General features: G+C 43.9%; 1 protein-coding gene and 1 long non-coding RNA gene across 2 annotated transcripts in view; both read right to left on the bottom strand.

The window, feature by feature from the left end:
• Positions 1 to 2,719, bottom strand: part of LOC307052764 — a 31,417-nt gene extending 28,698 nt beyond the window's left edge. Inside the window, exon 1 of the long non-coding RNA XR_013810876.1 lies at positions 2,645 to 2,719. This is a non-coding gene — a long non-coding RNA (uncharacterized lncRNA). The remainder of the gene's footprint in view (positions 1 to 2,644) is intronic.
• A 9,186-nt stretch (positions 2,720 to 11,905) lies between these two features.
• ZNF608 (zinc finger protein 608) overlaps positions 11,906 to 13,378 on the bottom strand; it is a gene marked incomplete at both ends in the record, with an annotated part of 101,029 nt that continues 99,556 nt past the window's right edge. Inside the window, one exon of the mRNA XM_079701565.1 lies at positions 11,906 to 11,991. Coding sequence (XP_079557691.1) covers positions 11,906 to 11,991 — 86 coding nt within the window. The remainder of the gene's footprint in view (positions 11,992 to 13,378) is intronic.

Raw genomic sequence — 13,378 nt, 5'->3', positions numbered from 1 at the left:
TAAAAACCATCACTGTGACCTGCCAATTCCCTTCCTATGCTTGGGTATTATGAGACTGACTTGTCAGCTTTCGATAAACCCTCTTTGTAACTAAGCTGGGTTGAATGGTTCTTGGCCACAAATGTTCCTTGGCCACAGAGCGCAGATGGTAGAGGTATAGGGCTGGTCCGAAGAAGCCACATCCAGGAGCCAGCTTAGCGATCTGTTCCCACCCCTGACCCCTCAGCCTCTGTTCCCTCAGCAAGGCAATTTATTCTAACTGCAGTACCCTCCTGGCTCACTGGACCCAATTGGGCCACTTTGATCCTCTCTCCTGGGAATCTGGAATTAGAACAGAGATGCCAGATAGTTCTGCCAGCAAGGCAAGCCACGTGTTTGGAGAATCACAGGTAGCCAGTGAGCAGCATGAGAAAGAATGAGACAGGAAAGAAAGAGCAGAGAGAAAAGTCGTGATGAGACAGAAAGAGACTGGGGGCGGGGGGTGGGGGAGGAGGAGAGGGAAAGGGAGAGGCTGCCCAGGTGCCTGAAGACATCCCATGTCCCAGTGTCCCAAGCCCCCTTGACGCCTGTACACACCTCCTACCCTTGTTCCCTTAAGACCTCTCCGCCCTACATTAAATTTGCTTATATTGCTTCAGTTAGCTTGAATAAGTTTGTGTTATTTACAGCTGACAAGTCCTTGACTAAGACAAGGTAGCATTAGCAAGCAGAGGTCCACAGGTGAGCCTGCCAAGCATTCAGAGGAAGCCTCAGAGGCCCTCGGAGCCCCTTGCAAGGAGTGGGACAAAGTTAGAAACACATGGCCTTCTGGGAGGATGATACATTCATATTCCGCACAAGTTCCTCGGTTTCCACCACCAGACAACGAAAGGGAAGTCCCTTTAGCTGACCCTGGAGACGCTGCTTGGTCACCTACATGACTTGAGCCCGCCTCACCGGCCAGAGTCAGTCACAGGAACATTCCTGGGCCCCAGAGACTGTCACACCAGGTTTCCAGAAACTGCTCTGCCACAGCGTGAGGCCTCTCAAGACAGTAACCACTTACTGGCTGGCCTCTAATAGGCATCAGGGCTCCCCTGGGCTGGGGGGCACTTTCTGCCTCTGATTCTGCCACTCACTGACGAGACAACCAACAGACTCCAGGCAAGGGGCAGAAATGAGTCACCCAAATGCCCCACCTCTGGGCACATCTGGCCATGCCGTCAGGGGGCCTCCTGGAGCTGCCTGCTGGGAACCTCTCCAGACTCATCCTGCTTCAGCCCCAGCGTGGGGGGTCTGGACCAGGAGACGGTCTGGTTCCCTAACTGCTATCATAAAGTCCATCATTTATTGTCTGTCCCTGTATCTTATCACCGAGGGGACAGTGGGAGTTTCCGGGTGGGCGGCAGACGCAAAGGCACCTGGGGATTTCTGAGGCTGAGCGTTATCACACGGGAAGGTTTACGAGCTTTGGTTGCAGAGTCCCCAAAGCGAGTGCTCATCTGCGCATCAGATCTTTGCAGTCAGCAAAAGATCTGCTGGGGTCCGCTGTGACCAGCTCTGCAGAGACACCCGGCTGATGCACAGAAAGGAGGGCCGTGCCACGCTGCTGGAAGGGCTGTGAGCCCGGGGGGTCTGAGCTTTCAGCCCCCGGGAAACACCGGGCCCTTAGGAGGTTAGGAGGCACTCAGATGTTTCCCAAATGAATTCTGCCTCCCATCCTGTTCACTTTCAAAATTCCTTCTTTGGAAGGCATTTAGTCACTAGACCTGCTAGTGGAGCACCAGCCCATCCCTCATCAAGCGAGGGAGTCCATCCTCCGAGGGTAAGCAGGTTAGCTTATGTACACTGGAGCCCGGGGAGGGTTGGTGGAGGGGAAAGAAATTCGGGCCACTCCTTTGTCTTCTTCCTTACCAAGCGCTCTGCTCTCTGCCAGGGGAGAGCAGGGTAGAGGCAAAGAGGATCACGCCCCACCCAGTACCGGGCTACCTAGGAGTTAACACCTACTCCTGCCCTTCCAGCAACCACAAGACTCTCTTCAGAACCAGATAAGGCTCTTTCTCAACCTAAAGTCTTCAGTAACCCTAAGTCAAATGACCCCAGGCTCCAGCTTGGTTTCTCTTCCCCAAGGAATCTTCCTTGTTCTTGAAAGGGTAAGAGTCGCCCTCTGTCAGGGGGCCAAATGAGCACATGACTCCACGCGCGCGCGCGCGCGTGTGTGTGTGTGTGTGTGTGTTAGGGGTGGCAGTGGAGACAGGCATCTTTTTTTCCACCAGTAGAGCCCTACTCAGCAGGTTTCTGAATGCCTTTGTCTGCTTCTGGATGTTTATTGTAGCCCATGACCTGAGGGCCTCACTACCCAAATTCTTCCCCGTCACCAGACTGTCTAGGGGAGAATCAGTTACTACTGAGTGTGCCTCTGAATTCTGCTTAAGTGCACACAACTGCCTGCCTCCCCCCACCCCTCCGTCCTGTATGTAGACCCGCACCTCAGGAGAGCCGGAGAGGACGCCAGGAGAATTTACCAAATCCCACCGGCCTCAAGGAAAGGTTCATTCCCAGACAACAAAACATTCGCCTCTGCGTTCGTTTCCCTTCACAGAACTCTGGTTCTAAGCCATGATCCCCCGCTGTCCCCCTGCATGATCCAGGGGCCCGTTCTCACCCTTCTTAGCCTGAGAAGGTCCTGACAATCTCATCTTCTTGTCCATGATGATTTAGGAGTGAGTATGTGACCCAGTTCTGGCCAAGGAGACGTGACGGCGTATGTTCCCGAGGTGTCCAAGAAAGGTTTCTTCCCTCCTAAGAGAGACGCAGACTCAGTCCTGTCCCCTGGACCTTGCTGTCTCTGGACGGGGCTCCTGGAACTCTCGTGGCCATAACAGAAGGGATAAAAGAGGACAAAGCAGAGAGTGCTGCAGAGAAGCAGAACTAGCGGCACAGAAGGCTGTGCCTGGAGCTCACCCTGCTCTCTGCTTCATGTTATGGAAGAAAACGCATTTCCTTGTGGTTTAAGGCAGTCTGAGCCCCAGTTTCTGTTACACACAGCTGAAAATATCCAGGTCTACAACCACCCTGCTAGAGATGCCCTCCTCTCCATGATCGTGCCAAGAGGTCAACCCTGCTAGGCTGGGGACTGTACCCCTCTTCCACCTGCCAATAACCAGCCTAGAAATAGACCCTGCAAAATTCGGGATCTGATCTAGAACGAGGGGTGGGTGGTTGGACTACCTTCCCTGGAGAGTGATAGGGAGATGGGACCACCTTCTGTGTCCAACCTACACTCCTTTAATGATTGCATGGCGGCCAGGAAGCCTTGAGCACCGCCCCCCGCCACCCTTATTAGGAAGAATTTTTGAATCAAATAGCATATCCTGCCCCCAGCATATACCATCTGGAACAAAGGCCTGCTGAGGCCATGAAAAATCTAGGCCATTTGGTTTTTTTAGGCTCCCACTACATTAAAATAAAGAAGTAGGGCTTCCCTGGTGGCGCAGTGGTTGAGAGTCCGCCTGCCGATGCAGGGGATGCGGGTTCGTGCCCCGGTCCGCGAAGATCCCACATGCCATGGAGCGGCTAGGCCCGTGAGCCATGGTCGCTGAGCCTGCACGTCCGGAGCCTGTGCTCCGCAATGGGAGAGGCCACAACAGTGAGAGGCCCGCGTACCACCAAAAAAAAAAAAAAAAAAAAAAAAAGTAATTCCAATACAAGAAATCAGAGTATAGTTTAAATGTTTACATTCTGCAAATGTTAAGTATGTTTCTCATATCCCCTCCTCCCACTTCAGTGTACATAAAATGCTCTAGAAAAGCATCTGGTTATGGAAAATGAGTTTAAAGCTGTGGTTTGAAGGTTCCTTTTCTCATCTTTTCAGAAGCCCTCGGGGACAGTAAGTATAACATCATTTGGAGCTGATCAAAGGTCTGAATTGGAGATCCTTTGTCAGACTCCCTGATGGTCTCTTCCAGAATCACAAAAGCATCAGCTTTCCCCGGAAACCGGACACCCAAGCACCCATTCCCACCAAGCCCCACTCTTGAATTCTGAGCTTTTAATTATCCAGTGTAGGTGGTAGAGGATAAAAGGTGGCAAGGACCACCATAACAGCTAGAAAAATAGTAAAAATTTTGGCAACTTCTGCCGGCGATGTGCTGAGGCCCCTCCGGGCTTCCAGGTTCCTGGATTGGGCTGCCACCCAGCTCCTGACTCTACAGGGCTTTGTCTCATAAAAACTAGAGACAAAGGCTATGTTTCCCTCACCGGCCCCTCTGAAAGTAATAACATACCTCAGAAAAGGAAAACGCTGGCTAGCTTTTGTTAATTACCTAGGGAGTTTAGGATCCCTTTTCTGAAGCAGCACAGCACAGTGGTCATGAAGCCAGACCATCACTTACATAGCGGTATGAACTCAGACAAAGTACTTTACCTCTGTGCCTCAGTTTTCTCAACTCTAAAGGGGAATAGTAGTTGGGTCGTTACAAGCATTAAGTGAATAGTTTTATGTGATGTGTTTAAGAACAGTGTCTAGTGCACAGTAAATCCTATGTAATTATTATTTATTGTGTTCCGATTACTACCCAGGCAGAAAGGAACTTGTGTTGGGTGGATGGCAGGCAGAACAATGACCTCTCACAGAGGTCTACTTCCTAATCCCTAGAACCCATGAATATGTTGAGTTACACGGCAAAGGGAAGCGCAGATTGCAAATGGAATTAAGATTGCTAATCCACTGACCTGACCTTGAAATGAGGATATTATCCTGGATTATCTGGGTGGACCCAATTTAATCAAGGATCCTTATAAGAGGGAGCAGGAGAGGAAGCAGAGCTGTGATGACAAAGTTAAAAACAAAACAAAAAATACACCTCCATAAATCAGTGGAAAGATGAGTCAATAACTAATGATTCTGGTGCCCCAACTTTTCTGACTAAAGGAATAATGGTTGCTTTAAAACACTGAAGGTAAACAAAATAACTTTCAAGTTTTCTAATAACGGGAAGCATAGTACCAATGTTAAGTCTCCTGGCTTGAAAATGAGGGGGTTCTGATGCCCTTGAAAGATACAAGGTCATGATTCCATCCCTCAAGAGCTCAGTTTCTTGGACGGATGTGAAACTGGCTTTATTCTGTATGTTAACTTTGAGCCATTTTCAGTAGCTGCCCGGAGAGCTTAGCTGAGAAGACGGTGAGGTCTCACCCACACACAGCTGGAGAGCCACAATGATTAGCCATTTCTGCTATAAACTCAGGCAAGGAGTTTCGTCCCACCTGCACCTACTCGAAATTCCATGAGGAGTTAGAATGACCACAGACAGGCCAGGGCCATACACCTCACAAGACCATAAACTTGGACTCTGAACTGGCCCACATTCATGGGCATCATCAGTGTCTTGTGTTCATGATGGCCCTGGAGAGCTTTATTTCCTCTCAATTTCTGGTCTGTCATGTTTCCTTTCATTTTATTTTTACATGTCTAAGTTATACAAAAAAAAAAATCTTCACAGAAATGTATAGTGCATCTGAGAAGCTTCCAAAGTTTATTCCTGTACATGAATCAAATGGCACTACCTGTGGGAAGGAAAAAAATCCCAGCACCTACTTAAGAATGACTCCTTTCTCCAGGTTTTCTAACTGGAAAGTCTTCACACTGGGGAAAAATAATATGTATTTTAGAGAGCTAGTGTGAGGATTTTTAACAACATACGTAAAGTGTATCTTGCTAACTGATGTGCTGTGAATCAAATTCAGCCCTCAGACGTGGTTTTTAGACTGAATTCATTTTCAACCTATAAAAACTATTAATTATTAGGTTAAAATCTACATCATCCAACTCTCTTTAAAAAGCTAAAAGGTCTGGTCCAACTTCATCCATGTTGGTCAAATGAGCATCCCCCATTATATTTTCATGGGATCACCAGGTGCCACTGATGCCTTTTATATCTTCTAAAGCAACAAAAAACAAGAAAATGCACCAGTCTATCTGTGGGCCAGGGGCTAGGCAGGAGATCTGAATTTCATATGACCAGCTGATTGTCACAACTTGGGCTGGGGGGTGGGGGGTGGTTAGAAACTGCTAGGGACAACTGGTGGGTAGAGGTAGCTCAACAACCTATACGGTAAACAGGACAGCCCCCTACCCCCATCACCCAGCACAGACTTTTCCTGTCCAAAATGTCCACAGTGCCAAGGCTGGGAACCCCTGCTTTAGAGAGTGATTTTGTTAAGAAAAAATAAAAAAGAAACCACAACGGAGGAACTGCTAATAGTGGGTTTCACTCTGTTTTCTCTCCTAAAGTTAACTGAAAGCAAACAACATTTATGACTCAAGCTTTTGCAGGAAGCAGGGGATGGACGAATGTGGTTAGTGACAAAAAACAGTAATAAATGGCTTTGCCTGTCTTGTCTCTTTTTCACAGTCAGGGAGGGAATGAAATGACCAGTAATTATCATTTAAACTGCTGTTTTATCCTCTATCAATCAGAGCTATTCATTCTGGTTACTCTCAGACCCCTGGGCTGAAACCACACTAAATCAGGGTCACAGCCAGGGTGAATATATAAGGCCAGCCTTTTCATTCTGTAAGTGCTAATGACCTGGGCTGAACATCAATGGCAAGTTTCCATGAAAAAGCCATCTGAGATCCTAATCTAGGAACAAACGGTTCTATACGGAGCCTATTACCTTGTTTTTAATATTCTGTATTCGCTGGGACCACAGCTGTAAACAACTCTTCAGTCTCATTTCTCCATGAAGTTAATTTGCGCTGTGTCAGCACTGCAGGCTTTTTGCATATGTTCAGGACAAGCTGATATGAGCAGGCCTGGAATGAATAATGTTTAGTAAAATCAATAAACCCTATGATTAGTCACTAAGGGGACTGATTTTATGTCTATAAAAGTAAAACAATTAGAACCGTATTAATGGCAGATTCATCATAGTAATATAATGGAGCCAAGTAGGCTTGTCTTCTGGGAATCTTTAATTTACCATTCAGTACTGACTATGTACTCAGCCAGAGAAATGGCACACATAATATAAACAAGCTCTGGCCTTTGGCAATTCATGTTATCATCAGCAGAGACAACACTGTAACAGTAAGGGGAAGAAACAAAACTTCATTCAGTGATTAATGGAAACCAGTCATGAATAATGTTCCAGTAAGAACCTGGAGGGAGAGCCTATTCAAATTGCATTCTGCTTTCGGTCACATATCTCTTTGTATCTATCAGCACTGCAGTTTACTACAGTAGCAGAGTTAAGCATGGTCTGATGCCCATATTTATACTCTACCTATTTAGGCACCTAACTAGAAGTAATTAAAAGCCTAGTGCATAATAAGCATATATCTAATCACTGTGCAGCTCAGGCGAGATTGGCTTCCCTATGATTTTTAAAAATATTTATTACTAAAGGCAGGAAAATCATCAGGAATCCACAGTATCCCCCAGCCACCACCAGGAACATGATAACACGACTGGTGAAGATGTAAATTGACCTTAGTTCTGGTCCTGTGTTTCGACGCTGAATTGTTTAGTCAGTTCTAGAACTGGAGCAGCACGTAGGCCACCAAATGTCATACTTTAAACAGTATTCTGAACAGAGGAAACATACTTGTTTAACTGGTATAAGACAAATTACATCAGGTCTTCAAGGACACATCAAGACAAGGTCTAAGAACTGAAAAAATGTGAAAACTTTAAAAAGTGATGAAAAATAGGTGAAATACTCTGACGTGTAGCTAACACCATAAACAATGTTTGACGAAATTCATAAGAAAAGCCGCTTTCAGGTGGCTTCCAAAAGTAGAGGAAGTATTTTTGATTGCAAATATCTATTCATTTGTGAAGCAAAGGACCCCAAGTAGGAAAACTAACCAAATTATACCAGGACAAATTCCGTCAACTTAAAGAACCGTCTTAGGAAACCAAGGGGGTAGAACTCTTATTAGCAGTTATAGTAAAATCATTACAACTTATAGCTGGGATAAAGCATCAACCAGTCCAAACACATGACACACCCCCCCACTCTAGGGCTTTGGCTCTGCTTTTGCATCTCACTGCAATGCTTTCCACCACCACCCCCGGATATGTGCATGACTGCTTCCTCATCTCCGTGAGTGAGGCCTTTCCTGATCACTCTATCTGTATTGGGTTGGCCAAAAAGTTCCTTCGGCGTTTAAGTAAAAATAAATAAATTTCCACCATGAACTTTACTGAACAACATAGTCACCGTTTTGTTGCATTATCTTCTGCCATTTTTCAGGCAACTTCATAATTCCATCTTCCCAAAACTTTTTACCTTTTTGAGCAAAGAACTGTTCCAGGTGCCTTTTACAGTCTTCCAGGGAATTGAAATCTTTCCCATTAAGAGAACTTTGTAAAGATCGAAATAAATGGAATCCAAAGGTGCAATGTCTGGTGAATACGGGGGATGAATCAGACCCTCCCAGCCAAGCTGCAACAGTTTTTGCCTGGTCATCGAAGAAACATGTGGCCTTCAGTTATCCTGACAGAAGATTATGCATTTTCTGTTGACTAATTCTGGATGCTTTTCATCGAGTGCTACTTTCTGTTGGTCTAAGTGGGAGCAGTGCTTGTTGGAATTAACGGTTTGGTTTTCTGGAAGGAGCTCATAATAGAGGACTCCCTTCCAATCCCACCATATACACAACATCACTGTCTTTGGATGAAGACCGGCCTCTGGTGTGGTTGGTGGTGGTTCATTTCGCTTGCCCCACGATCTCTTCCGTTCCACATTACTGTACAGTATCCACTTTTCATCACCCGTCACAATTTGTTTTAAGAACGGAACATTTTCGTTACGTTTAAGTAGAGAATCGTGTGCGGAAATACAGTCAAGAAGGTTTTTTTCTCGCTTAACTTAATGTGGAACCCAAACATCAAAGCAATTAACATAACCAAGCTGGTGCAAATGATTTTCAGCATTTGATTTGGACGTTTTGAGTATGTTGGCTATCTCCTGGGTGGTATAATGTTGATTGTTCTCAATTAATGTCTCGATTTGATCGCCATCAACTTCAACTGGTCTACCTGACCGTGGAGCATTGTCCAAAGAGAAGTCTCCAGCACGAAACTTTGCAAACCACTTTTAACACGTTCGATCAGTCACAGCACCTTCTCCACGAATCGTTTTTTGTGATTCAGTTGTGCTTTTTACCTTTCTTGAAATAATAAAGCCTAATATGCCGAAAATGTTGTTTTTCTTCCATCTTCGATATTAAAATGGCTACACAAAAATTCACCAGGTTTGATAAGTTTTTTTTTTTTTTTTGCGGTACACGGGCCTCTCACTGTTGTGGCCACTCCCGTTGCAGAGCACAGGCTCCGGACGCGCAGGCTCAGCGGCCATGGCTCACGGGCCCAGCCGCTCCGCGGCATGTGGGATCTTCCCAGACCGGGGCACGAACCCGTATCCCCTGCATCGGCAGGCGGACTCTCAACCACTGCGCCACCAGGGAAGCCCCGATAAGTTTTTTTTTTAATGCACGCTAATATGACAGCTGTCACAATACAATCTAACAAAACTGTTTCGAATGAAGTTTAAGACAACTAAGCGCTACTTACTAGAGTCATCTTACAGGAAAAAACCAAATGAGCTTTTTGGCCAACCCAATAGTTATAAACACCCACACATCCCTCACGCCCACTCCCAGACTTTATTTTTCTCCAGGGCATTTATCAACCATCTAACATACTCCACATAGTACTTACATATTTTATTATGCTTACCCCACCTACTAGAAAATGCAAACTCTATGAGGACAGGAATTTTTGTCTGCTTTGTTCATGGCTATATCCCAGCACATGTACAGTGCCTGGGATAAAGTAGGTGCTCAGAAAGCACTTGCTGAGAAGGAGGGAGAAAGGGAGGGAAAAAGGGAAGCAAGGAAAAGGAAAAAAAGTGAGAAAGCAGTTAATTCTGTATGTTTGGCATAACATATGCTAGTAAAACAATTTAATGACAAGTCAAGTTTTCACACGTTTTACCTACTGTCCACACGTCACAAGCCTGACATCTCTGGAATATCATTCCATACCACAGAAACCTGTATCTATCAATTTGTAGTGATATTATACATTGTATTTGAGTAAATACCCAATAAAGATACATATATCTGCTGGATTAAATCCACTTATTTGGTTGTTAAACCTGGGTGTCATATAAGAAAAGTCAGTATTTCTGTACCATATCTTATGCAATGGACATTCATAATATTAAGAAACCTTTCTTTGGAAATTAGAAATACTATCAGCCAGCTAGAAATAACATGAGACAGACAAGAAGCCATTATATATATTAAAAAAAAAAAAACCTTTTTAATTCTGATTGCCAAATTATTTAAGGCAGGTATAAAAAAGGAAAGCATTCAATATACATTTTACATAAAATAAACTAGATTACAGCATAAAACAAGTAACCAGGCAATGGCGTTAAAGTCTCTCTCTTCTAAAACTGGATAATTGTAAACATTAAAAAAAAAAAAAAAAAAAGGACTGCAGGACTATTCAAGTAATAGAACAATCACAGATGTCTCTGGTATGCAGGCTATTGGGTTATTTGCCATTCAAGATTATCAAAAATGACACCTCATTATTCACAGATGCTCATTATTTCCCCGTTTTAATCTTTACATTATATACAACACAGTTTTTGTGGTACTGGCAACCCCATGCCTTCCAAAAGTATTTTTTCCACAATACACAAGTACAAACAGTGACTACAGGAACATTTTACACTGATGCATCTTAACAGGAGCCACCAAACAGACATCTAAATTGTACCCAAGTGTCGTCATCACAGTTAGCCTTTCTGAGGGGCTTACGGGAAATATATGAAAGATATGCAAGGTTCAGGCACACTGATACATAACATTATTTATTTACAATTGAAAAGCAAAAGGAAAAGAAAGTAAGCAGCCTTCCGTGGCTAACACTTCTCAATTTGACAAGCACATTTTTATCTCCTTTACTGAGCAGTTTGTGACCCGGCAGCAGACCCTGTGTGTGCGAGCCTGGTTACTGATACAAAAAGTAAAGAATATATATGTGTGTGTGTGTGTGTGTGTGTGTGTGTGTGTGTGTGTGTGTATGTGTGTGTGTGTGTGTGTATATACATATATGTATACATATATATATATATATATATATATATATATAAAACAGAAGTTTAATTACAGCAACATTTGTTACTCTCTGATAAAATCTGTAATTTACAAAAATGAAATGACTGGTTTTTGCCTGCCATTAAGGCATTTCAAATTAACACCATGGAACTGATGTCTGTATAAAGCGCTTCCCCATGTGATCCAGTCACATGACAACGTACATTTCCAATCTTGTTATTCTCTGCAAGAGAAAAGAAAACCTTAGCAGAGGGGTTCCATCCACATTTGACACTGAAAATATGAAAACTGTAAGACCAACAGACATTTTAATTCTATTCAATTCATGGAACTCAATTCCATAGAAAGTGAATGAACACAAGGGTAATGACAGACAAGGTGAAAAATAAATTATTTTCCTTTTTAAAACAACTTGAGGGGTAATTGAAAATATCAAAGAACAAACATTACCTTTAGCACTATGGAAATACATTCCTCCATTTGCAACTTCATTTTTAAACATAATAAAACAAAGGGAGTCATGGTGAATTATTTTAAGAAAGCAGTGAAGACAACCTAAGAAAGTTTCAACCGTTTAAGACACAGGTCAGTTAATTACTAACGTACATTACAGCTATAAGAATGGAATAGAAGTTGCATGTGAAGCATAGTGGTAAAATAAGCACATTCACTCCAATATCAAACCCTTAGGAGCTAAGTGTTTGGTCTAAAAAGCCTACTCTTGCTTCCTCCCACCATTAAGATGTCTCTATCTAGAAAACTGATTCAAAACATAGAGGCTATTTACCTTCTTTGTGCAGGAAACATTCCTGATGCAGATGCCTGGGCAGCCACCTGCTGAGAGGCAACGAGGGCAGCAGAGGTCAAGCCTAATGGGGAAAAAATGCAGGGTTTCTGTGACTTTCAGAAACGTAAAAGTAGATGCAGGCCCAATGGTGAAAGGCTGCAGACCCCGTGAGTAGCCATCTGTCCTTTCAACACACACACATGAAATGTTTCATGCATCAAGGACAGACTACAAACTGCTCGGTCTAACCAGTACCCATCCCTTCATTGAATACTCTGCGGTTTTCTTAATAGCTGTTCAAAGTGAATACAGCATTCCATCTCTCTGGCTCTGCATGGTGCTAAATAGTTTGCATGCATTCCTGAATAGGAAGCTCAGGAGAAATGACAGGTACCAGGTAACAACAGGAATCAAAAGTCACAGTGAATTATAGAAGCGACACTCTATTTGCTTAGAATACAATACTTTCATAATAACTTTTATCACTTTAACGTTTTCCCCAGTGATTGAACACCAATGTATCCCATAAGGTACATGGAATCACTGAATTGAACTTAGAAATAGTCTTAACTTTTACACTGCAAGAGAAAGGGAGCAGTAAGAGAATGTAATAGCTCCAAATGGCAAGAAGTTGCCTAATAGGAAATTCTTTAAAATTCTTTAGAAAACCATCCTGGAAAAAAATAGAGGAAACAAATGTAAACTTTGGGAAGATGACTCTCTCCTTCTATGTCCTCTATGGTCTCTTTTAACACCACTATTTGACACCAAGTAACATGAGTTGAATAAATTAAAATGACCCCTTCACGTGTGGATAGCGCTTCCTACTTTTGGAAGTACCTTCAAACATATTATTGTTTGTTATTATTGTTTTCAGACAGCAGAGTAAGAGGCAACTTGGCAAGCACTACAGACCGAACTGTGTCCTTCCAAAATTCCTATGTGGAAGCCTTAACCCCCCAATGTGACTGTGTTTGGAGATAGGACCTATAAGGAGGTAATTAAGGTTAAATGAGGTCCTATAGGTGGGGCCCTGAACCAACAGGATTAGTGTCCCTATAAGAAGAGACACCAGAGAGTAACTCTCTTCCCCCTGCCCCGCTCCCCAGCTCTCCCCTTGCACAAAGAGGTCACAGGAGCACACAGCAAGACGGTGTCCGTCCACAAGCCGGGAGGAGAGCTCTCACCAGAAACCAACCATGCTGGCATCCTGATCTCAGACTATAAGCCTCCAGAACTATGAACAGAAATACATTTCTGTTGTTTAAAGCCATAAACACTGTGGTATTTTGTTATGACAGCCAAAGCTAAGACAGCAAGATCCTAGCAAGTGATCTGCTGGTAAAGACGGTGCCACTCCCCTGCCCCTGCCATGAGGTGACAGAGCTAGGACAAATGCTCAACTAAAACATCACAAACTGAAGGTTCCTCACGTTCGTTGCTGTGACTCTTTAAAAATGTTTCTCCTG

This window comes from Hyperoodon ampullatus (genome assembly GCF_949752795.1).
Source record: "Hyperoodon ampullatus genome assembly, chromosome: 4".
In the NCBI taxonomy this organism is placed as follows: domain Eukaryota; kingdom Metazoa; phylum Chordata; class Mammalia; order Artiodactyla; family Ziphiidae; genus Hyperoodon; species Hyperoodon ampullatus.
Note: the sequence above shows the minus strand (reverse complement) of the source record. Positions and strands in the feature narration are given on the sequence as shown.